Below are 23,796 nucleotides of genomic sequence, written 5' to 3' on the forward strand. Positions count from 1 at the left end.
GTTACTGTAGGGATTCTGAAGGTAATGTATGTTTCAACACTCTGCAGCAGTAGATGAAGCTAAGAATTATTCCTAGAAAGGTTCTAAAAACAGAGGATCAAAGGCCTACCCAGTCCAGCATTCTGTTCTCAGAGTGACCAACCAGATGAAGGACATGAGCACAATTGCACCCTTCCACTCAAGTTCCCCAGCTACTGGTACTGAGAGCCATCCTGCCTCCAATACTGGACGCAATATATAGCCACCTGAACTAGTAGCCATTAATAGCCATATCCTCCTTAAATTTGTCTAATTTTCTTTTAAAGCCTTCCCAGTTGGCAGCCATCACTACATCTTGTGGAAGTGAATTCCATAGTTTAACTGTGCACTGTGGGAAGAATACTTCCTTTTATCTACCCTCCATCTCCCACCGTTCAGCTTTACTGGATGATCCCAGAATCTAGTATCATGCCCCCTTCACCTTTTTTCTAAGCTAAATTGTAACCTTTCCTCATAGAGAAATCAATCCACCCGTCACATTGCCCCTTGATCAAGCCCCTTGATGGAGTTTCTGTCACAGAGAGGTTTTCAGAGGGGGCTACCACAAGGCAGGACAGATCACGGGTGTGAAAGAGATATTTCCCCAAATGGGAAGCGAAAGAGGGTTGCATAGGCAGAAGATCAGGTTTGTTGTACACAGCTGCTTATCCATGGGAAATAAAAACAGCCCAGAGGCAACTGGGCACAGAAGCTGTTGTAAACTGGAAGAGAGTTAGTTCTCCCTTTCCTCCTAAGACCACCATTGTGGTCTTACATAAGTAGAGGTGAGCAAGTGATCTAGTAAAGAAAACCAAAACCAAAATGTGGGCTGTAGAACAACCAGACCGAGTGGGGGAAAGGAGCATAATAGAGAAAATACGGCCCTGAGGCCTCTCTCACGAGGTTGCCAAAAAGTGGGACTGGTGTGTGGAGGTGTGTGTGTGTGGTGCATTACAGCCCTCAGAGAAAGAAAACACTCCAGTTAGACAAACAACTGTGCTAAGAACCTGTAAACTCATCTCCTACACATGAGTCCATTAGCTAGCCCATTCTCCAAGGGGGAGTCCATTGAGTCAGCTTCCCCTGCTGGGCTGGAAAGGCCCTGAATCCCTTTAGATCCTCCCCCACCCCGTTTTTCAGGATTTCTCCTTGGTTCTCATGATGCTACAACAGAAGTTTCTATTTAATTCCACTACTATCACCCATCCCAAATGCATCCACTGACCCCATCCCACCCCATCCGTCAGCAGGGCCAGGCAAGAGGAAGGGAGAACAGGAGGCCTGGTTGTGTATGAGGCCCTGGCAGCTGGTGCCTGGGCAACAGACAGAAAGGACCTAGGCCAACTGGGAGACCAGAAGAGCTCCTTGGCCTAGATGGAGGGAATGAGGAAGGCCAGGCAATGAAAGGAAAAGGGAGAAGGCCCTGGGGTATTTGGTTGCTGTAAATGTGTCTCCTCTAAAGCCATGGTGAACATGCAGCCCAAATGTAATAATTCATAGTTTTGTTCACTGGGGAGAAGAGAAGCAAGGCGAGATTAGAACAGGAGGAAAAAGACACGATCTATGGGAAATGATGACTGGTGCATGAGGGTGGATAGACAAATAGATAGACTGCTTCTAATTGTGTGATAACACCCCCACCACCACACACACACACACACACACACCATACCCCCCCCAAAAAAACACCATTCCAACCAGTCCCACCATCATCTATATCGTAGCTATCAGGGCTTCAACTGCCGTGCGTTCTTCCACCACTTAGTCCAACCACAAAGGCAGCCCTCTCCCAAATCTGGCAACCCCCTTCAGATCCCTGTCCTCCCCCCCCCCGCAAAACCAAACCGAGCTGCACTCTCTCCCCCCTCCCTCCAATTTCCTCCTTATCCTCACATATACCTGTGCAGGCCTCCAGACAGAGGCCGCACCAGGAGGTGGAGGAAAGGGGCATAACAAACACAGAGGGCCGCCCCCCCCCGCCCTCAAAAAAAATGTAACAGTGAAGTATTTCAGACTTACGGAATCCGTGAACTGCGCCCCCCAGCCTCCTTCTCCTTGCAACTCCCCCTCTTTCAGAGCGGGGAGCCTACTTGTCTTCGTGATCTTCCTTGGGGGAGACAGCCGTGTCGCCGTTCTCCCCCTCCCCTTTGCTCTTTCTCTGGAAAATAAAACAGTAACACCCCCCCCCCCCGCTCCCCAGAAATCTGCCTTTGATGGAGAGATGGAGAATCCCTAGAGAACTCTCGGATCACCTCTCCATCTGGAAACCCCAAATACCGCAAGGCTGAAGAGAAGAAAATGGGTGGGTTGGGGTGGGAGTTAGGCAAGAGGGGTCCTTTGCTCCCAGGGGGCCTCGCCCCCGCCCCTCGCAGCCAAACTGTGGTGCACAGCAAGTTCAGGGTCGTGTAGGGTTGGAGAGGGGGGGCTAATCAGATGTCTCAGGAGTCAAAGCCCCAGAGGGCCCCGCCAGTCCAGGGAGGGGAGAACTGTCCATAAAAGAGGAAACTCCCCATGTCCGACTCTCGAGATGCTTCACTCACCCCCCCTTTATTAGGGGGGCTAGGCCCCCCCTTTCTGCCCCCCCCAATTGAGCACGATCTCCTTTTTGCTTTCCTCCTCGTTGTGGGGGCAAACGTTGATCTTCCTTCTGCAAATTGGGTGGGAGCGACGCAGCCCCCCCCCCCCGTTCTATTTCCTTCCTTCCTTCCTTCTCTCTCTCTCTTCCTACGGTTCCTCAATCATTCGACGGCGGCAGTGGCGGCAGGTTGAGTGAATGGATGGCGAAGATGCGATCCGTGGTGCACGTCTGGATCCTCCGGGCGGGGGGCGGGAGATGGGGAGAGGAGGAACGAGATCAATCTGGTTGCCCCCTCCCTCCCAGTTGCCGCCACCCCCCCCCCCAAAGCCAGGCGGGGGAGGACAGAGGCTGCGATCTGTCGGCTGCCAAAGCCGCAGAAGCCCGGGTCGCTCCTTTCCCTCCCCCCCGCCGCTTTTCCAACTACACCCCCATGGTGAGTGGGGGTGGACGGTGCGCGGAAGTGGCGGTGGCTAACGGGGGTCCCTTTGGGGGTGTCGAGGCTGGGAGGGGCGTTGGCCGGCGGCAGCACTGCCTTTTCTCTCTCTCATCAGGCTCTCCCGATGTCGGGGGGGGGGGACGGGGGGGAGCTCGGCGGCGGCGGCGGCGACGTCGGAGGGAGGGGAGAAGGAGAGGAGCGCATTGGCATGCGCTGCAGCTCTTCGCCGGCGCGCACAGAATCTTGATGAAGCTCGCTGCAATCCGGACTCACTCCGGCGGCCCGGGAAGAGCGCGTGTGGGTGTGCGCCAGAGCGCTCGACGCAAGTCGTGATTGGTGCCCAGGCACCTGTTTGTTATCCCCCAATAACAAAACTCAGCCATTAGGGGCGGGGGCGGAATTGTGAATAATTGTGCCTCTGAGCATGTGCAAACTGCCTCTGTTTTCGGGCGGGCGCGCACCCCGCCGGGTAATGAAACCAGAGCACCTGTAAGCTTAAATTCTCGCTCGCATTCTTCCCTAGTTCCCAATAGCTTCTCTCCCGCCTACTACCACGTTCCTTTCCTCTCCCCACTTTATAATGTCGGATTGTAAGCTCCTGGGGGCGGGGACCTGTATAATAAGGCATCCAAGGCAGATGGTATGTCTGCCAGGCAGTGTGCCCCAAAGCCTACCTTTTAAGAAATTAAGCCAGACTCTCTGGAGTTCAGTCCCCTGGAACATGTTTCCAGTTAGGGAGTTGAATCCTGGAATGTGTGAAGTAATGAAAAATAAACATCAGGTTCTCTGAGCATGTGTGAAGTGCCTTTCTCTCACTACCAAATAACCAGAGACTGTCTCTATCCATTCTGCATGTCAGAGATTCAATGTTCTTCACATATATTACCTCCAACATCTAATTTTGTATGCCTCCTTTCCACAAAAATGGCAGCTAAAGCAGTTTACAACACAGAAAAACAGAATAACAATAATAAAACAGTGACACATAGCAATATAGTTGTTGTTATTATCAGCATATCAAAACAGCTCAATTTTGAGCATCCAGTTTTGGTCAACCAAAATTATCAGAGGGCTGGAGTAACTCCCCTTACAAGGAAAAGTTAAAATATTTAGGGCAACCTCACTTAGAAAAAAAGATAAGTAGGGTTGAAGGGGAGACATGACAGAGGCATATAGAATGATGCACCATTACTTTTTTTAAAAAAAGAAAAACCAGGATCTCCTACATCACATCTAGTTGAGTTCTTCTACCATGTTCAGAGTGGCAATTCAGCTTCATAAGAACCCTGCAAGTTAGTTTAGACTGAGAGTCACTTGGTCCAGTCCAGGGAGCTTCATAGGCAAACAAGGGTTTTGAGTGCGATTCCAGCACATCAACACCTGCCCCACACCTTGCTTCTGGGTGGCTGCCCCATGGCTATACAATGTCCTTCCTTGCCAGTTTGCCAGAGCAGTGCTGAGAACAGGGGTGGGCAACTGTGGCCCTCAAGATGTTTTGTCTTTCAGCTCCCATAATCCCTCACCATGCTCGCTAGGGCTATGGGAGTTGTAGGCCAAAATATGGAGGGCTGCAAGTTGCCCATCCCTGCTCTAGAAGCAGTGGGTCATTTTTTGATGGCTGGGAGTTATAGTCAAAGTGCTGGTCAGAGAGAGGAATCCTATGGCTGCTAGACCACGGCTAGATGGCCATAGGATACCTGGTTTGCCGGGAACCGACCTCAGAGCCTGCACTGAGCTCCCCACACTTCCATGCTGCCTCCGAAGCAGCGCAGATTAGCCCCATCCTCCGCGTTCACAAGAGGAGTGCAGAGTAGCCGAAAAGTGGTGTTCTGAGAGGCGTTCTGGGGTGGGGAGGGCAGAAATGACTGTACGACACATCCAACGTGTCATACAGCAGCCTCCCCCCCTGCTCAGCCCTCCTGCAGCTAGACAGCCGCAATCAGTTGTCTAGCCAAAAATGCAGGGTAGGAAAAGCGTGGAGGGAATGATCCCCTCTGTACTTCTCCTCCCTGCATTGGATAGGTGGTCGCCTCTGAGTTCGGAGGCAGCCGCCTATCTGAATAGGATTGTACCCTTAACCTTTAAAGCCCTAAATGGCTTGCAATCATGTTATCTGAAGGATGTTCACTCATAGACTCCAGCTGTATATTAGGATCTGATTCAGGGCTTCTTGGGTACCTGCCATTAAGATCAGTTAGATTGGTGTGCTCAGCAGGTGCTGGCTCCAAAACTGTGGAACTCCCTTCCTATTGACTGACACCTCACCCATACAAGCATTCAGGCAAACCCTAAAAACCTTCCTCTCCATTGTTGCCTTTAACAGAGACTGTGATTTGAATGTACCTGTCACGCTACAGTTTGTCAAAATAGTCCTTATGCTTGTTAAAGTGGCTATTATATCTTTCAATTTTGCCTTTGCTCCTGTTTGTTCATTGCTTTGTGAGAGCATAGCCCTAAAAAGCAGCTAAGAAATAATTCAGATGAACAATACTTAAATTATACCAGTCCAGGGCAGAGTAACTGGCTCTATTTTTATTTGAGTGTGTGTGTAGCCTTCATATTTTTCCCAGCAGTTAAATGATCAAGAACGGTGAGAACTCAACCTATAACAGAGTTAAGGCACTTTCCATATAAGTTTTTACAGTTTAGAAAAAAAAGACACAATCAGGTTTTTAAAATGATGAGCTACATGAAGAGAAGATCTCCCCCTCTGCTGACATTAGAAGTTGGGGTCACCCAGTGAAATTGACGGCAGGAGATCTAGCGCAGATAAAAGAAACTACTTCTTCACACAGCACATCACTAATGTGTGGGATTCACTGTCACTCAAGAGGCGGGGACAGCCACAATCCTAGATGGCTCTATAAAAGGCTAATACACAAAACCATGTCTATTAGCCATGATAATTACTTGGGAACGCCATGTTCAAACATTGTATACCCCTGAATAATGGATATTGGAGACATGGTTGTGGCCACTCTAGGAAGCAGGATTCTGGACTGGATAGGCCAGGATGGACAACCTGGAACCCTCCAGATGTTGTCAAGCTGCAATACCCATCATCCCTAGCCAGCATAGTCAGTGGTGAAGGATGGTGGGAGTTGTGGCCCTCCTGATGTTGTTGAACTACAAGTGGCCCACCCCTGAGATAGTCCTTTGGTCTGATCTAGTAGGGCTCTCCTTATTTATTTTTATTACATTCTTATCCCATCCTTTCCCTTCAAAAAGATCAGGGGTGGGGAGCCATCCTCAGGCCCAGGGGCCAGATCTGACCCTCCTGGGGTGCCCCAGATGGCCACCCCCTCTCCCTGGCCCCGCCTCCTTCTCCCCAATTGCTTGGTGTGCCCACTTTTGTGCACTCCCCCCCCATATTAAAATGTTGAAATGGCTCTCCAAAGGCTTAGTTGCTGGCCATAAGAGGTGTAAACTACAATATGCTGGCATTTTTCTATTTTGTCCCCCCTTTGACCACTCCCACCAATGAAATATGCCTCCCAGAGCTTCTCCAAAAGTGAATTCGGCCCTCAGGCTGAAGGAGGTTCTCCATCCCTGGCATATGTGGCTCTCTTCCCTCCCCCACGCCCGATATCCTCACATTGAGCCTATTCGGTAAGTTAGGCCAAGTGCTGGCAACAGGCCCAAAGTCACCCTGGGAGTTTCATGGCTAAGTGGGGATTTGAACCTGGGTCTCGCCAGGCCTAGTCCCACCTAGCACAACGTGCTGTCGCTTCCACTGGTACTTTGTACCTCAAGGTGGAGTGGTGAAACGAGAGTGCCCCTGTGAACTTTAGAGGCGACAAAACAAATTTGGCTTGTGGCGTTAGAAAAACGGCCCTCTTATTAGGCAGAGTGTGGCGGCTGCCTGAAGTGGCTGGTGTGTGCATGCATGCATGTTGGGGGGGGCAGTAGACTCCACAGCCATTCCTCCCAAGTCCTCAGCCATTCCCCTCTGTTGGAGGACAGCTCCGAACTAGCCTTCAGATACAATGGAACTACCGTGGAGGATGTTGTCCTGTTAGCAGCAGTGTTGAAGCAAGATTCAATTGCCAGCCCAGCTGGCTTCTGTATGTGGAGTAGTGGAGGGGGCATTTTGTCCTTCGCCTGAGGCTCCAACATGTCTTGAGCTGGCCCTGGGACCAATGCCTCATTGTTGTTGTTTTTTAAGGGATGTTTGGTTCAGACCAATTATCTGTCTTGCTCCCTTATTTTAAGTGCATGAGGACAGGCTGCAGTTGCTCAGTGGTAATAGATACGTATTCTGCCCATGCCCAGAGGTACATTTGCTACATATCACTTCATCATTTCTTTAAAGAAGGGGCATAGGTGAAAGCAATGGTGTAAGTAGGTAATTTTAGGCCCTGGACATAATGATCATATGGGGAGGGGCAGGGGCACTTTAGACAGCCCTGTGTATTAAACAACTAACATTTATTTTCTCCCCACCTCCCACCCAACTGTCATTCCATATGTCAGGGTTCCACCTATGACCTGGACCCCCTGAGCAACTCCTTAAGGATCTCTTGCCTCCTTCAGAGTCCTACCTTCCTTCTTTTAAACTTCCGCTTCCCAATAATGTGGGGTTTAGGCTGTAGACATGGGGTGACTGACACACCAGACATTTGGGGTTTAACCACAATAGTTTACTGGTAAATTTAAAGCAAGCAATCACAACTAGAGGTATTTACACAATCGAGCCGAGTGATACGAAAGGCCTCAAAAGAAAAGTTGCAAAATGTAAGTTCATTTACCGTAGCTGTACTCCTCTAGGCTGCTTCTTCCTTTCTCCGACTCTGCTCTTACTGGCTCTCTTGCTTTCTTTTTGTACCCTTCTGCCTCACAACCTAAAGTATTGCTTCAAACCTGATTAAATGGTCTCTAGGCCTGACCTTTTTCCTTGACTCTGTAGGCCTCAAAGCTTCACACCATGCTTTACAATTGCTTCTAGATTCCCAATGTTATAACAGGGGTGCAGGCCAAATCCAGCCCTCTGATGTCCCCAAGACCATGCCCCCTTTCACCCACGGATCGCTTGGTGGTTTCCTGGCTTTTGTGCAGTTTTTTCCCTCTAAAAGGTTGAAAGTCCTCTCCTAAGGCTGTTACTGACAGGAAAAGCTTTAAGCTAAACTATACTGGCATTTTTGGTATGCTGCCCCTGCCCCTTTTGCCTTGTCCACTACTGGAATGCACCCCCACCGACCTACCCCCAAGAACTTCCCCAAACTGGAATTTGGCCTTGGGGCTGAAAGAAGTTCTGCCCCCTTGTGTTAAAACAAAACAGTCTGCCACCCGATTTAAAAAAAAATACAGATTTGCATTTTAAACTCACTTAAATCACAGCACCGTCATACAGGTATAAAATGGAGTTTGCGTCTTCTGCCCTCATCACCTAACACTCTCTAGGTCATCATTTGGGGACCTTGTGGGCTGCAGAACCCTGCAATTGGGCCCAACAGCCGGTGCTGGGTGGGAGACAAAGATCAAGGGAATGGACTCCTAAGTGGGTGTGGTTAAATTAAAGCAAGAGAGGTGATGCTTCAAGATCAGCCCCTGCAAGAGATCCCCCAACCCAACTACTTTCAATTGTTTTCTCTTGTTTTAAAATTGATCTGCCCTGCACCATTCAGAATAAAGCAGGTTACCCACTTAAATGTTTTTTTTTAAACCACACATACATATTTGCATAGAATGGGAACACTGCAAATCATTGCAAATCCTCCAGTTTCTGTCCCAGGGCTCTGCAGACAGTGGCAGTTTCCAAAGTCCGACTGGAAATCCCATTCATATAGGTTGCAACAGGAACAGAGGACAGTGTTTTGAGGGAGAAGAAAAGAAAGGTGCTGAGAGGTGGCAGCAAGGAAGCCAAGCAAGAAGAAAGGAATGGAGAAAACAACTTGAAAGGAAGGAAATGCTATCTCTGCTTCCCTGCCTCCACACAAGATTTTTTAAAAGCAGAGCCAGCAAAGAGATTAGCTACAGTCAATGTGTATCCAGGATACATAAGAGAAAGACAGATAGGACAGGATCTGCAGTAGAAAGAAGAGGCAAAGAAAGTTAAAGCAGGAGACTTTTATTGGTACTATCCAGGGCTGGCCCAAGAACTTTTTAAAAACCCCTCCACCTAGTTGAGTCTCTTATGGGGAACCCTTGGGCACTTTCCCCTGTGCTCAATCCCCTTGCACAGCAGTACAGCTAGGTTTGCTACCTGAGTGAACTCTTAACGAGGAGCCGCTACCAAGCTTAGCTCTTAGATTAGCATTCCTGTGTGGTACAGATGTTGTGTCAAGTGTGAATGTGACAACCTAGGAGGGCACGTTAGAACATCTACCACTGAGAGGCAGTGTTGGTATAGTGGGTCAGATTAAGACTGGAGGGATCCAGGTTCAAATCCCCACTCGGCCATGAACCTTGTTGGGTGATCTCAGGCCAGTTGCCACACGGGGTGTTGTGAAGATACAAGCAAGGAGAATCATGTTCTTTGCCCCGGGTGTCTTGAAAGGTGGGATAACATTGTAATGAACTGTAATTATGCAGCAACCCTCAAGTAAAATGGCTAGCCCGGCCAAACTCTGCTATTTTTGAGTTGGTATCCGTTAGAATACCAAAGTCCATCCTGTTTCAATAGGTGTTTGTCAGTTGATTAAATGGGGTTTTTAAAAAGTGTTTTGGACCTGCCAGTACGATATCTGAACTACTGCTTCTTATTGCGCTGCTCTTTTATTCCATGAGCGGTCATCTGTTTTGTCATTTGTATTTCACACTGTATTTTTATGATTTGCTGTTGTTGAGTGCAAGTTGAGTACAACCTTGAGTACAATTTGTAGGAAGGCACAAAATATCTAAAAAACAAAAAGATAAATTACCAGACCCAAACTTTTGAGTTGCAGAGATACTGGTTTAACATTTCAATACAGAATCTCTCAGAGGAGATAAATACAACACAGGGGAGTCACTTGTTTCATTTCTGGTCCCTTGTGAAAAAAACATATATATACACAGAGAGGGAGAGAGACAGAAGCATAGATAACAGCTTTAGAATGCAGAACATGCCAGCAGAGAGTGAAGGAATAGGTACATGTACTTAAAAAAAGAGATTAAGACAGGATGCAATAAGCATCTTCACATATTTTAAGAGTCTGGCATTTACAAAAATCTTTTCTCACTGCTGCTGCTGCTTTCACACATCCCTGCTCTATTCTTGCACACACTACTGTATCTGCAGGTGTGTTGGTAAAAATTGGGCAGTCAGACTCAGACCATAGACACTTCTCATAACACACAGTTAATCTATGGAATTCACTGCCACGAGGGTTACGAATTTCCACTGCCATAAATTAGATGGATAGGTCTGCCCAGCAGCTAAATGGCCCTCTGTTCGGAGACTCTGCTAGCATAAGTTTGAGAAACATTAGAGCTACAGGCAGCCCTGGATCCATTCTCATCTTCTTCGTAAATCACATGATCAAAAAGAAAGCACAAAGGTGGGCGTTCAGTCTTTGATGAAATGCAGGTTTGCCCTCATACCGTTCCTTAATTTCATTTTCCCCGTTTTCTTCTCTCATTCTTTTGTTTTATTCTATTAGCAACCTGATTCTTGTATCACTTAATTGTCCTCTCACTTGATTTTATATGTGATTTAGGATAGATTATCCTAAATTTTTAAGTGAATCTCTTCTTTGTTAATATTGTATCCTTATATCAAGAGATATGGATTCTTCAAGCACAGGGAGTAGCCAAGAGAATATAACACTGGAAGGACAGATCTGATTTGCAATTGTGGGTAGCTCATGTCTTCTTTGTCAACAATTGAATTGGGTTTAAGTAATTTTTTTGATATAGCGGTAAAGAAGAGGATTTTAAAGCAATCCAGTCTAGTTTCAATTAGTCATTTACTTTGTGAGAATACATTTCTATGCTTTTTAAAAATATACTATCAGGTATTAGGTTTGTATTCCTAGTTAATTCAGATATTGTTGCTTTCTATTTGTAATGAACTGAATTTGGTATTCGTAATTTCCCTCTCCCCTTTTTTCTTGCTTGCAAAACTTGAAATAAGTTTGATAGCATTTTTTTTAGTTTTTGTGAACCGCCCAGAGAGCTTCGGCTATTGGGCGGTATAGAAATGAAATAAATAAATAAAATAGTGTATGCCAGTGATTCTGTAATATTAGACATTCAGAAGGGCTCCTCCACCCCCATCCCCGAAAACATCTGCTAGGAATGTGAGGGGGGATTACTTTGTCTCAAGCCCCCCTCCAACTCCACCCCACACACACTGTACCAATTAATGATGTTTAAAAGAAAAATACAAGGAAATGAGATCCTTCCTCACACTGGCGTAACAACACTGAAAGACTCTATCAAAAAGCACAGGAGAAACTGCTCTGTGGTCCCAGGAGAACAGAATGCGCATATATGTGTGAATGAAGGCAGATGTTCTTTGATCTGCTGCACATTTAAGGGACTGAACCCTCACAGCTGATCTCTTCAGCACCATGGCCAGCTCCTTGGCCAGCAAAACACCAGAGATAAAGCGCTAAGAGCTCTACCAAGAGCAGCCCAGTGGCATCACCTGTGCCCTCCAGGACCTACCTGCACCCACCCTATGCATGATTGTGTGGAGATGGCAGGCGGGCATGAATAAGAGAAATGAGAAAAGACATCTGGTATGACGGCTGCAGGCATACCAAGAAAGGAGATGCAGCTGGGACTCATTTGCTTCAGTGGTCAAGTACAGGGAAGAAAACAGCCAAGTGGAAGGATGGGCTAAAAGAGAAACACCAAGGTGGAAGAAAAACCCTTGCTGGAGAAAGCCCTCAAACTGTGCAATACAATCTGTAACAAACTTTCCACAAGTCCTGAAGACATTTAGCTTATATTTTACAGGCAGGGAGGACATTTCCGGCTCTCAAGGCATTTTATTCCTCACTAGGTTCTCTATTTGTCTGAGGATCAAATTTTACTCACCCCTTCCTCTCATTATCCATTCCTTTGGTGCCTCCCACTTGGGGGGAAGGAGGACCTTTGGCCCCTCCCACAAAGGGAGGAATCTCTATTCCCTCACCCAGATTTTGTGACTCAAGAGATACTATTTTCCCCTCAGCTGTTCCCTTTCCAAATGACCAGGCTCTAAAAATATCAGTATGATGGCTAAAATTATGAGTACTAACGATAGCTAGAATGAAACCTCCACATTCAGAGATAGTGGAATACCCCTGATTATCAGATGCTGGAGGGAAGACACCAGGCGATGGTTATTCCCATTGTGTCCTGCTTGTGACATCCCCTGGGGTACCTGGCTGCCTGGTGTTGGAGACAGATAGCTGGGTCATAGAATCATAGAATAGTAGGGTTGGAAAGGGCCTACAAGGCCAACAAGTCCGACCCACTGCTCGATGCAGGAATCCAACTCAGAGCATCCCTGACAGATGGCTGTCCAGCCTCGTCTTGAATGCCTCCAGTGTGGGAGAGCCCACCGCCTCCCTAGGTAATTGACTCCCTAGGGTCAAGCAGATCTTTGGTCAAATTCAGCAAGGCAATTCTTGTGAACAGCCCCACCTACTGGACATAATGCAAAATTGCAACCGCCAACCAAAGAAAATTTGATAGAAGAACTAAGGGCCTATAAGAACTACACATAGTTGATTAATCAGTGGGGGGCAATTTTATTTGGTTAAGACAAGATTAAATGTCACATTTTATTTATTTAGAGCCTATTTCAGTTATCCTGTGAAAAAACAGGTAGTGAAAAGAAAATATTAAAGCTATTATTGCCTTCCAACAACGTGTCATAACTTTTGCTTATTACATTTTACGTTATCCTCAAAAAGACACCTTATATTGAGAGTTACATGGAAGTTTTAGGACTTGTTGCCCATTTCAGAAACATCTTAGTTGGTTAATCATATACATTTCTGTCAATGAAGTGAATCTACTTAGACTTCCAAATAAATAAAAATAAGGATTACGTTTTTCCAGATAAAATGCAACAGCTGTTTTAAAAGAGAGATTTCCTCCAGCATGAGGGAGATGGAGGAATGCCTCCATCTTCCAAGATTGTGCAATTTTATTACAAATAATTAAGATTGTTTTAATCTGCTTTCCAATTAATTAAGAACACCTTTCTAACGGAACAGAAAATTCTAATCAGATTAACCTAGCTGAATAATCAACTAAACATTGCTGCCATAGCAAACTTAATAGATCAGTTAAAGCAGAAGATTAAAAAGTACTTAAGGGTGCACTCCTATGCATGTTTAGACAGAAAAAATCCTACAACTCCCAGCATTCTCCATTCTGGCGGGGAATGCTAGGAGTTGTAGGACTTTTTCTGTCTAAACAGGGATAGGATTACACCCTAATTAGTTGACAGCCTTACACAGTATCCAGCCCTACTCAAACATCACTGTCATATCCTACCCATACTGGAATTTTCTCCTCCCCCAATACAAAAACAAATGACACTTCAAAAATCATGAGCACTTTGATTTCTGTTTAATTTTAATACGAAATAACAAAATGCTCCCACAGCCATGGGGATAAATTCAGTTAGCAAGAAACCAAATAAAAAGAAGCTGTTATGGGTCACAGGGGGGAAGTATCTGGGTGATGGGGGCCAACAGCAAACAGGAAGAGAATCCCACAGTGAAGAAACCCAGTCAAGAGGTATTTACAATCCAGACTGAACCCTAGCAGAGAAACAAAAAAACATTTAGCATTAGAGGGGACTCAGCTGTAGTGACCGCTGCCATTGGGCATTCATCAGGATTGGGGGGTTGCCCAAGTCATAAAACAAAAGCCTAGTTTCATACAGCTGAGTTGGAAAGAACAAGCCACCCCAGGGGAGATGGAGGATCAGAGCCCACAATGATGTGGAGTGCCCAAGCAGATAACACTGCTGCTCTGGTGAAGTGTGTGCGTAGGAAATGGCACCCAGCTCATCACAGAATCAGGGAAGAAAAAAATGATGCAACCACGTTCCAGAAATGGCCAAGATATGGACACCAGAGCACATGGATAAAAGCTAGGGGGCAGGAGTTGTTGCAGCTACACCAAGGCCTCATATGGGGGAGCCAGAGAGCAGCAGCTCCCAGTCCACATAGGGTGACCAGCTGCTCCTCCTTACTCCCCCCAGCCCAACTCAAACTCCCCCAATCTGGACATTCTCCACCTGGATGTTCTCGAAGTGAACACCCCCATCGGTTGGATAGATTTCAATGGTCTCCACCACTGGGATGGTCTCCATAATGGTAACTGTATTGCCATAGACCTGCTCACTAGATGCCGAGGAGGCCGATGATGTTGCTGCTGCTGCTGCCGCCGCTGCCGCAGCAGCAGCAGCAACAGCCTCTTCCATGACCTCTTTCTCATGCTGCAGGCGCTGCTGCTGATGCATTTTGCGGTGCTTCCAGAGGTTGGAGAAGGAGCGGTAGGCCTTGCCACAGGCGTCACAATGGTACGGGCGCTCCCCTGTGTGGATCCGCTTGTGCTCAGCCAGCCGCACAGCAATCGTAAACGCTTTCCCACACTCGTCACATTTAAAGGGCTTCTCCCCGGTGTGCAGGCGTCGGTGATCCTTGAGGTGGGTGGACTGCCGGAAGGCCTTCCCACAATCCGGACAAGGATAGGGACGCTCGCCGGTGTGGATGCGGCGGTGAACCTGCAGCGAAGTGTCTGTGCTGAACAGTTTCTTGCAGTCGCTGCACTCAAAGGCCTTGGGGCAGGTGGGGCGGCGTGGCCGAGGTGGGGGCGGTTCAAGCGCCGGAGGCTCTTCTTCCATGCCTTCAGGAACTTGGATGTCCCCGTGCAACCGTTCGTGGGCTCTAAGTTGCGCAGTCGAGCCAACCTTCTTGCCGCAGACAGAACACTCGAAGTGACGGCTCATTTTCCCACACTTGTGCTCCTTCAGCTGCTCAGCGGTAACAAAGGCAGCCCCACAGCCAGATGTGCAGCGATGGGGCTGTTGGCCAGTGTGGCTCAGCTGGTGGACCTCCAGCAGACGGCGAAGCAAAAAGGAACGGCCGCAGGTCTGGCACTTGTAGGGATACTCCCCCGTATGGTGGTAGCGGTGCATGAGCAGGCGGTAGGGCCTGTGGAAGACGCTGCCACACTCCTGACACTTGTAAGGGTAGTGACGGCTGTGCACCAGGAGATGCTGCTGCAGGGTGGATGACTGTGTGAAACACTTCTGGCAGATGTCGCAGCGGTAGGGCCGCTCGCCTGTGTGCGTCAAGCGGTGGCGCTGCAGGTTGGCTGGAGAGTTGAAACTCTTGCCACACTCCTTGCAGTGGTATGGCCTTTCCCCGGTGTGGGTCAAGAGGTGGTTGCGCATGTGGGACTTCTTCTTGAACATCTTGCCACAAGTCAGACATTTGTGGCGGCGCTCCATCTTGTGGGCAAAGCGCTGATGGCGCGACAGCTGCGTCTGCTTGGGGAAGGTCTTGTTACACATCGGGCACTGGAACACGCTAGGGTTTTGCTCAAGGGCATCAACTGTGATGGCGGTGTTGTCCACTGCGCAGATGATGGCCAAGGGAACCACTTCCTGCTGCTCCTCCGGCTGCTCTGGGGCTTCAGGGGGCTCCTCCTCGAGAGGCTGCTCCTCAGGAGAAGATGCGGGCAATTCATCGGTCTGTGCTGAATTGGCGCTGTGGGAGCGCCGATGGTAGAGGAACTTGGTCATGTTGATGAAGGTCTTCCCGCAAGTGCAGCGGTACAAGGGGTTTGAAGAGTGAGTGCGCCGGTGGGACAAGAGCACCGCCTCAGTGCCAAAGCCCAGGCCACAGTCCACACACAGGAAGCGCGACTCCCCGCTGTGCTCCTCCCGATGTTTCTCAAGCGCGGCTGGAGATGGCAACACCTTGCTGCAGAGCGGGCATTTGAAGGCACCCTGCCGGTGGCTCCTCATGTGCAGCTGGAGCTTGTGGGCTGAAGGGAACAGCTGGTCGCACTCAGTGCACAGGTGCTCCTTGGTGGCCTGCTTCACTTTGCGGGGTGGCTGCTCCCCAGGGTTGTTCTTCAGCTCATAGCTGTGATCAGTAGCTGTGACACTGGGGGGTGCTGGGGGGGGCATAGCCCCATTCTGCACACCCACCAAGCTTGGGGGCGTCAGCTCCTTTGGCTCTGCTGGGCAGGGTGCAGACAGCTCCCTGGGTCGGGTCCCTGGGGGTGGTTGTATCACCTGGTGCGTGGCCTGGTGCTCCAGGAAGTCTGCAGTCGACTGAAAGAGCTGGAGACACTCACCACATTCATAGAGCAGCAGCTGCACAGTTCCACCAGAATCTGCCCCATCCACTGGCTTACGATATGAATGCTCTAGGTTTACTAGCGCACGACTCTGAGGAGGAGCTGGTGGCTCCGGTGGCTTGCGGTGGGTCTGACGATGGGCAAGCCACACATCCTGACTAGTGAACAGGGCCTTACACTCTATGCACTCATAGTGGATCTGACTGGAGCTCAGAGGTTTCACCAAGGGTTCTGGCTCCTGGGTCACCATCTTGAGGTGCATCTCCTGGTGTTCCAGCAACTGACTTGGAGACATGAGGATCTGTCCACACTCCAAACACTGGTACTGGCTTTCCTGCACGGTCACGGTCTGATAGAGACCAGCCTCCCCGCCTGCCACCAGCCCAGCCTCTGCCAGCCCAACAACTTCATACTGCTGCTCTTGGGAGCACAGGTGGCTCTGCTGATGCACCAGGGCTTCCTCCAAGGTACTGAACTGCTGGCTGCACTCTGAGCAGACATAGCGATGCTCCACGTATAACAGTGTTTCTTCAGCTGATTCTGCCATCACGAAAGAAGGCTCTCAGCCAGCTGGGAAGAACAAGAGAGATAAAGACAAAATTAAGGAGCTGGATGGTCTAGAGTAGGGCTGCAGCATTTGGTTGATTAATCAGGTTAATGGATTAAAAATATTGCTTAAGTGCCCCCAAGTAATCAAGCAGGTTTTTTTTTTCAAGAAATACATTTTATTTTTCATACAGCTGCTTCTAAATCCGAGGCTTCCAGCTGGCTACTTAGAAGCATTCCTTCTTTGCTCACACAGGGGAAGGAACGCCTCTTCTGAGATGGTGCCTGCGGTGACACATGAATTCATCATTTTAAAACAAAGAAAAATGCTTCCTCCCTGACTTCAAAACTATTTTACATGCAAAATGATATATTTGATTAATCAATTAAGGTTCATTAATCAACTTAAGATTTCTATTGACTGACCCTATCCTAAAGTATGCCTGGTGATGAAGCAGGCAGGATACAAGTCACTTACAGGTTCCCACAGCAAGGAGCTGCAATGATAAGAACTAAACCTGTAAGCAGCACAGTCCAATGCAGGTTTACCTAGAAGTATATTCCACTGAGTTCTATAGAGCTTACTTCCAGGTAAGTGTATATAGGATTGCACCCTTCATCAGTATATCAGTCACCTACATACATACATACATACATTGATTGATTGATTGATTGATTGATTGTATTTCTTAGCCACCTTTCAGGGAAGAAGCCCTCCCAAGGGTGCTTACAGCAATGATTAATCAGTTGGGAACAGTTTCTGAAGTAGTGGGACTGAGAGTTAAGGAGCACATTTGGATAGTTTGGAAGGCTACTTGGGTCTTAGTGCATTACTGCAATAGGGGATGGAAAATAAAATATGTCCTTCTCTTGTAACAATGAGTGATAGAACCTATCCTGTAGATTTGGCAATACAACATCAGGAACACAGGAAGCTGCCTTACCCTAGGTCAAATGATATGTCCATCCAGTGATGTGCGGTGGAAAATTTTCCAAATCAGAAAATTTTCCAGCACATTATTTTTCCACAGAAAAAAATCAATTTCATAAGTGCATTAGGTAAAAAATGAATGGATGCCAATTGCAAATACAGGCAAGCTTGGCAATTTCAAAGTTATAATTAATGTTTTTCAGGTGATTATCCCTAGCATACATATATGTCATTGAAATTATTACATGTCTATCGTGCCCAGTAGCTAAAGCTCTCTGGATGGTTTACAAAATATTAAACACACAATATAAAACACAATATAAAAACCATTTACATACAGAAGTTTAAACCCTGAAAAATAAACATCCTAGGACCAGTTAAAAACCTTACTGTATGCTGTCAAATGCCTGGGAGTTTGCAAATTCTGAACCGTCTTCAAGGACAGTCCCACACAAATTGCATTGCAGTAATCTAACTTGGAGGTTACCAGAGTGTAGGCTACTGAGGCCAGGTTATTCCTGTCCACATAGGGGCATAACTGGCCCACCAGCTGGCAGAAGGCACTCCATGTCACTGAGGACACCTGAGCCTCAAATGACAAAGATGACTCCAGGAGAAACCCCAAGCTATGAACCTGCTCCTTCAGGGGGAGTGCAACCCCATTCTGAACAGTTTGAGCACCTTCCATATATGTCTCAGAGTTAAGCAGTGGCAACTTTGTAACAAGCAATGAACTAATAAATAATGACAGTGGAATGAAAGGCGCTCCCAGCAACCCTAGTGCAAGAGAGTTGAACTCTGATGAAATCGATGAGTGGTTGTCAATATATCATGCACATTTCTTTGGGTTCCTAAAATTAATTAAGTGTTTCAACAGTTATCAGTACCTTAGGGGGTGGGGGTTTCCCTTAAATTTAAACGATGTACAGGAAGTACATGCTCATGTCTTTAATTTTTTTACAAGCATTCAAAAAAAAAAAATTCCGCATAATATAACATTTAAATCGCATTATGCATGATTTTTTGTTCTCAAATATTTTTTCCTCAAATATTTCAGGTCAAATAGTTGTGATGTACTAGGACAAGAAATTAACATGATGTACTTCTTTAAAGCTTTGTTGTTTATTAAATATAATAAACATGCTAAATTAGATCTCTCAACTTGTAGCCCTCCAGATGTTTTGACCTATGGCTTCCATCAGCTCTAGCCAGCATAGCCAAAATTGAGGGGTGATGCGACTTGTAAGTCAAAACATCCGGAGGGCCACCAGTTGACCACGCCTGCCTAGGGCAACAGAACAGTTTCCGATGCAAACTGAGAATTTACCTATGCAAATTCGCCTATTCAAAATTCAGACGTTGCCACAAGATCACCATGTTGATCTAACCCAGTACTGTCTACTCTGATTGGCAGCATCTCTCCAGTGTCTCAGGCAGAGGATTCTCTCATCACCTGCTATCTGGTCTTTTCAACAGGAGATGTGAAGCTTTGACTTCTGGCCCCTCTCCCAATATATATAAGGTTAATATACACATGCCAGATATTAATAATAGATCAAAGTGGCTTAAGTCTGTAACACAAAACATGTGCAATTGCATATCCTTCACAACACTAAATCATCCCTACATTGGGGGAGGGGGGAAAGGAGGGGAGGGAGGGAATCAGTGTGGTTTATCCAAAACCATCCTATTAATCATACTACATTTGTTCCAATTTTGTCATTGCTTAACATGCGGAATCCTATTTCCTTTTGCCCAATCCTACAGAGTCCACCAGCAGGGATAACATTAATTTAAATCTAGGCTACCTGAACCACTAATTTAAATCATAATTTAAAATCACAAAGAAAAAAAGCCCAATGTACATAATCGATTTAAACCAAATTTAAAGGCCAGGGTCCAAACAATCATCATGGCTTCTGCAGAGGGAAATACTCCCTCAAATTTCAAAATTTGTTTTGTTTCACAGAGTGCCCCTGTCTACACACTTGCTAATAATGTGGTAGACATCTACTGGATTTCCAAAAACTTTGGCAATCCTTCCTGAGAGTCTTCCTGGCCATCACAGAATAAGACAACAGGTGCTCTTGTGGATTGGTAAGTGGCTAAAGAACAGGAAGCAGAAGGCAGGAATAAGGGAAGCAGGCAATGGGATACCCCAAGAATTTCTACTGAGATGGAAACTATTTAACTCGTTCATTAGTTAGGTGAAACCAGGGTAAGCACTGAAGTAGCAAAGTCTGGGGACAATGATGGGCATTTGACCTGTCAAAAACGTTTTGCTCAAATATTATGAAATAATGATGGGCAAAGCAATCCAGTGTCCACAGGAGAGTGTTCTAGGGATCAAAGGAATCCCAGCCTCCCAATGCTGTAGATCTGACTGGTCCCCAAGATCTCACTGTTCCCCCCACAGTCAGTGGCTGCTTTTTTGAGGTTGCAACAGCAACGTCTGAAGAGCTTGGGGAGAGGGGAAAGGGGGAAGGATAGTGGGCAGGGAGGGAGGAGAAGAGGCCAGGATCCACAAGCTAAAGCCAGGATCCACATGCTAAAGCCTCACTGTCACTCATCCCGCCCACAATATGGTAGTCAGCTAGGTAAGCCAAGAGGATTGTTCTACCTAAAACTGTAAAGAAAAAGAGGAACAGGAGGAATTTTCATCTTTTCTCCTCCCACCCTGCCTAGTGCCTGCCAACAGACCATAAGATACATAGAGGACTCTGATCTCGGAGAGGTCTGTCTATTGAGGCAAGCCCTTAGGATTGCACGCTTAAGTATTTTTAGGGTGCAATCCTATGCAATCCTAAGGACTGCAACCTTAAAGAATTAACTTATTTAGAATATGGAATACTTTATCAACAAGTTTGATATTTATCCTAATTTACAAATACTAGTTTACAAAAACAAACCATTATTCTGAAATGATCATTAATATTTTATCATGGCTTCATGGAATATCTGACCACTGTCAAATAACAGCCCAACTACAATATTTATTTATTTGGATAACTAATCCCATACCAACTAACCAAAGATCTCAAGATGGCTTACAATATATTTTTAAAAGGTAATTGGACGTGAAGAGTTCCTGACAGGGTTGGGCTTCCTCATCAAGGCTGCTGCAACTGCTGGCATTTCTCACAGCTTTTGGCTCTTGGTGACAGATGCACAAGGCACTGGGAGGCAAAGGTATATACAAGCCTCCCCACAGTCCTCAAAGGTTCGAGCTGCCAGTTCGTTGCTTAACATCTGGGGCATGGAGGTCTCAGAGGAAATAACCAGTCAACTGATCTGTATACAAACTGTACTTGAGGACAAAGTTAAGTTTTTCAGGGTAGTGAAAACTAAAGTGGATTGTGGAGAGCTCCAAAAGAATCTCTCTGAACTGGGTGAATGGGCAACAAAAGGCAAAAGAGATGTAAGTGATACATATGAAGGCAACAAAGCCAAACTTTTAATAACAAAGGGATTTCAAAAGCAATTTGTGATACAACATGGAATTTATCTGTTCAGAGAAATTTTTATTGGAGTAGCCCAAGTCACTTGGAGGATCCTAAGCTCTCGATCCTAATCTAAATATCCAAATAATTCCAAAAACAAGGGTGTTATTGGCAGACTGGTGCTTTTCCATAAGATGGAGTGTAAATCTCTATGCCATTGGATTGCCAGAGTAATAAATATTCATCATTTTCCCAAATGATAAAAGCAGTTCATGACCTGCTTTGTCATAGTTATAATACCTAAACTCAGGAAAGATCATTTCCCAGTATAGTACAGTCTTTTAGATAGGAAGACAGGCTTTAACTCAGCATGTATGATAGAGGGTGAGTGATTTAGGGTGCAATCCTATTGAGACAGACGGTCACCTCTGGCTTCCTCTGACATCAGAGGCAACCGCCTATCCAATGCAGGGCGGCTGAAGCATGGAGAGCGATTCCTTCTGTGCTCTGGCTGCCCTGCAGTTTTCCTTAGATGCCTGATTTCAGGCGTCTAAGCATGGCTTCAGGGAGGGGGTGGGAACGGGGCTGGAGCCCGCATAGGAAGCTCTCTAGAACAGCTTCCGCAGTCTCCTCCCTTCCCCTCCCCACCCCCAGGAACACCCCCTTTTCACCCCTCCATGTTATGAACATGGACAGGCACGGAGGAGAAGCCACCGCAGTTCTCTGCATCTCTCCACCCTGGCTATGAGGGGAGGGGAGCACGGTTTCCCAGCTATGAGCTCATAGTGCTGTCTACGAGCTCGGAGCTGGGAAACTGAAAAATCCTATCTCCCCCAGATGCTGTCTAGGGGACATAGGACTGCTCTCTTAGTTTTAAGAAATTACAAATGTAGGTTTTGCTTGTATTACATTCAGATTTCATTTTAAATCAGATTATTTTAAAGTGAAAAAACACTGATTAAAAACCATGCATATAGATCAATATTCTTTTTTTTTAAATCACTGTTTCTTTTCACCAGCTGTCTGAGGCTCTAACCGCATTTGCACTGGCTTCACGGTGGATCTGGTTTCTCTCACATACCTTCCAGATCTAAGGCCAGCGAACAGCCCCAGAAGGGCTTGCTGCCCTAGAACCACATCCAATCTGGCTTGCTTCAACATGCACCAGGTCTTGTAGAAGACGATCCTTTCACATCTCTGAAAACTTGGGAGTTTAAAAGACTATAAATAAACAGATAGCAGGCAAGGTTGTAGATAATTCATTCATCTCACTTTAAGACTTACACCTCTCACCCCACACTTCAGTTTCCTCATTATGAGGTTGAGGGGCCTCCTTATGGATTGGCAGCCCACCCCACCCAGAATCGGGGGATTCCTCCCTTCCCTTAAACCATCAATTTTTACACTATGGAGAAAGGCAACGACACCACACTTCTCTTCTCCTGTGCTGGAGAGCGGTTCTCCTTTCTCCTTCTTCACCTTTATGGGCTGCATGTGCTTCCCTACACTTCACTTCTAAAGCCAAGCCTCCCCTCCTTGCCCCCCCCCCACCCACCACAATAAAGAACCTTGCAGTACAGACTAGAGGTGTGCTGAAGCATGACTTCGTGAACCAGAGCTCACTTCCTCAGATGCATCTCCTGGACTCTTTCTACCACTGTATACCTGTACCTCCCTTTCGTCCCCTTCCCCTCTGCCCACCCATCCTCCTTTACAAAGGTGCACGTGTTCCACCTGACCCTGCCCTCCCCTTCGACTCCCCTCCCCTCCCTTCCCTCCCCTAGGGGTCTGACTTTCCAATCCGTGCATGAAGACTCCACTCCCCCCATACACACCTTTGCACGGGGGGGAGGAGTAGAGTCTCTCCCTTTCGCTTACCCGCCACACACTCCTCTCTCGCACTGATGGCTCTAAATTCCCCTCCCCCACCCTTGCCGGGAGGGTCGCTCGCTCTCCCTCCACCACACCCCTGCAGGGGGGGGTCTACTCTCTCTTCGCTTCCCCCCCCCCGCCTTGGGTTCCCCCCTGCACTAGGGGCGCTCTCCCCCAGGCCCCCTCCCCTCACCTTTTTTCTCCCTTCTGTCCCCCACAGCCCAGCCTTCTCTCTCACCCTCCTCCCAAAACAAACCGTCTCTCCATTGGATTACAGCGCCCAGCCAATCGAGAGGAGCCTTACTCAAACGCTCGCCCAATCGGCGCCCTCGTTCCTGCCTAAAGCGCGAGACTTTGCCCGAACCCTTCGGGATCCGTATAGGGCGATTTCATACTGACGTACGCGCCGAGGCCAAAGCGAGGCTGAGCCTGTCGCGTTAAGGAAGGGGCGGGACGGGAAAGAAAAGCGAGGGAACCGGCCGGCTGGGCTGTACCACCATGAGATTTAAAGGGGGGGAAGGAGGAGGGAGTGGGAATGGCAATGGCAATGGCAGGTAGGGGCTTAACGCGATATTGACGGGACCGCTGAGCGGACCCGAAATATTTCAGTGGCAGGTTACGGCAGGGGTGGGGAACCTGTAGGCCTCCAGATGTTGTTGGACTCCAACTTCCATTAGCCCCAGCCAGAATGGCCATTGTTCAGGGATACTGGGAGTTGTAATCGCAACGACAC

General features: G+C 47.3%; 1 protein-coding gene across 5 annotated transcripts; it reads right to left on the reverse strand.

The window, feature by feature from the left end:
- Positions 1-8,367: 8,367 nt before the first annotated feature.
- Positions 8,368-23,422, reverse strand: ZNF574 (zinc finger protein 574). Of its 5 annotated transcripts, none has more exons than XM_084815085.1 (3): positions 23,368-23,422; positions 22,273-22,412; positions 8,368-16,844 (listed from the first exon to the last, which is right to left on the reverse strand). In XM_084815085.1, the coding sequence occupies exon 3, from the start codon at positions 16,819-16,821 to the stop codon at positions 14,170-14,172; it is 2,652 nt and encodes an 883-aa protein (XP_084671211.1). In that variant the 5' UTR covers positions 16,822-16,844; positions 22,273-22,412; positions 23,368-23,422; the 3' UTR covers positions 8,368-14,169. The 5 variants fall into 5 exon arrangements, with proteins under 5 accessions (XP_084671211.1, XP_084671209.1, XP_084671207.1 ...); XM_084815083.1 differs by lacking the exon at positions 23,368-23,422 and adding an exon at positions 23,257-23,297 and having other exon boundaries at positions 22,273-22,395; XM_084815081.1 differs by lacking the exon at positions 23,368-23,422 and adding an exon at positions 23,257-23,297.
- Between the last annotated feature and the right edge of the window lie 374 nt (positions 23,423-23,796).

The sequence above is a fragment of the Heloderma suspectum genome, chromosome 10 (genome assembly GCF_057233095.1).
Source record: "Heloderma suspectum isolate Gila_16-S chromosome 10, 16-S_ref, whole genome shotgun sequence".
NCBI lineage: Eukaryota > Metazoa > Chordata > Lepidosauria > Squamata > Helodermatidae > Heloderma > Heloderma suspectum.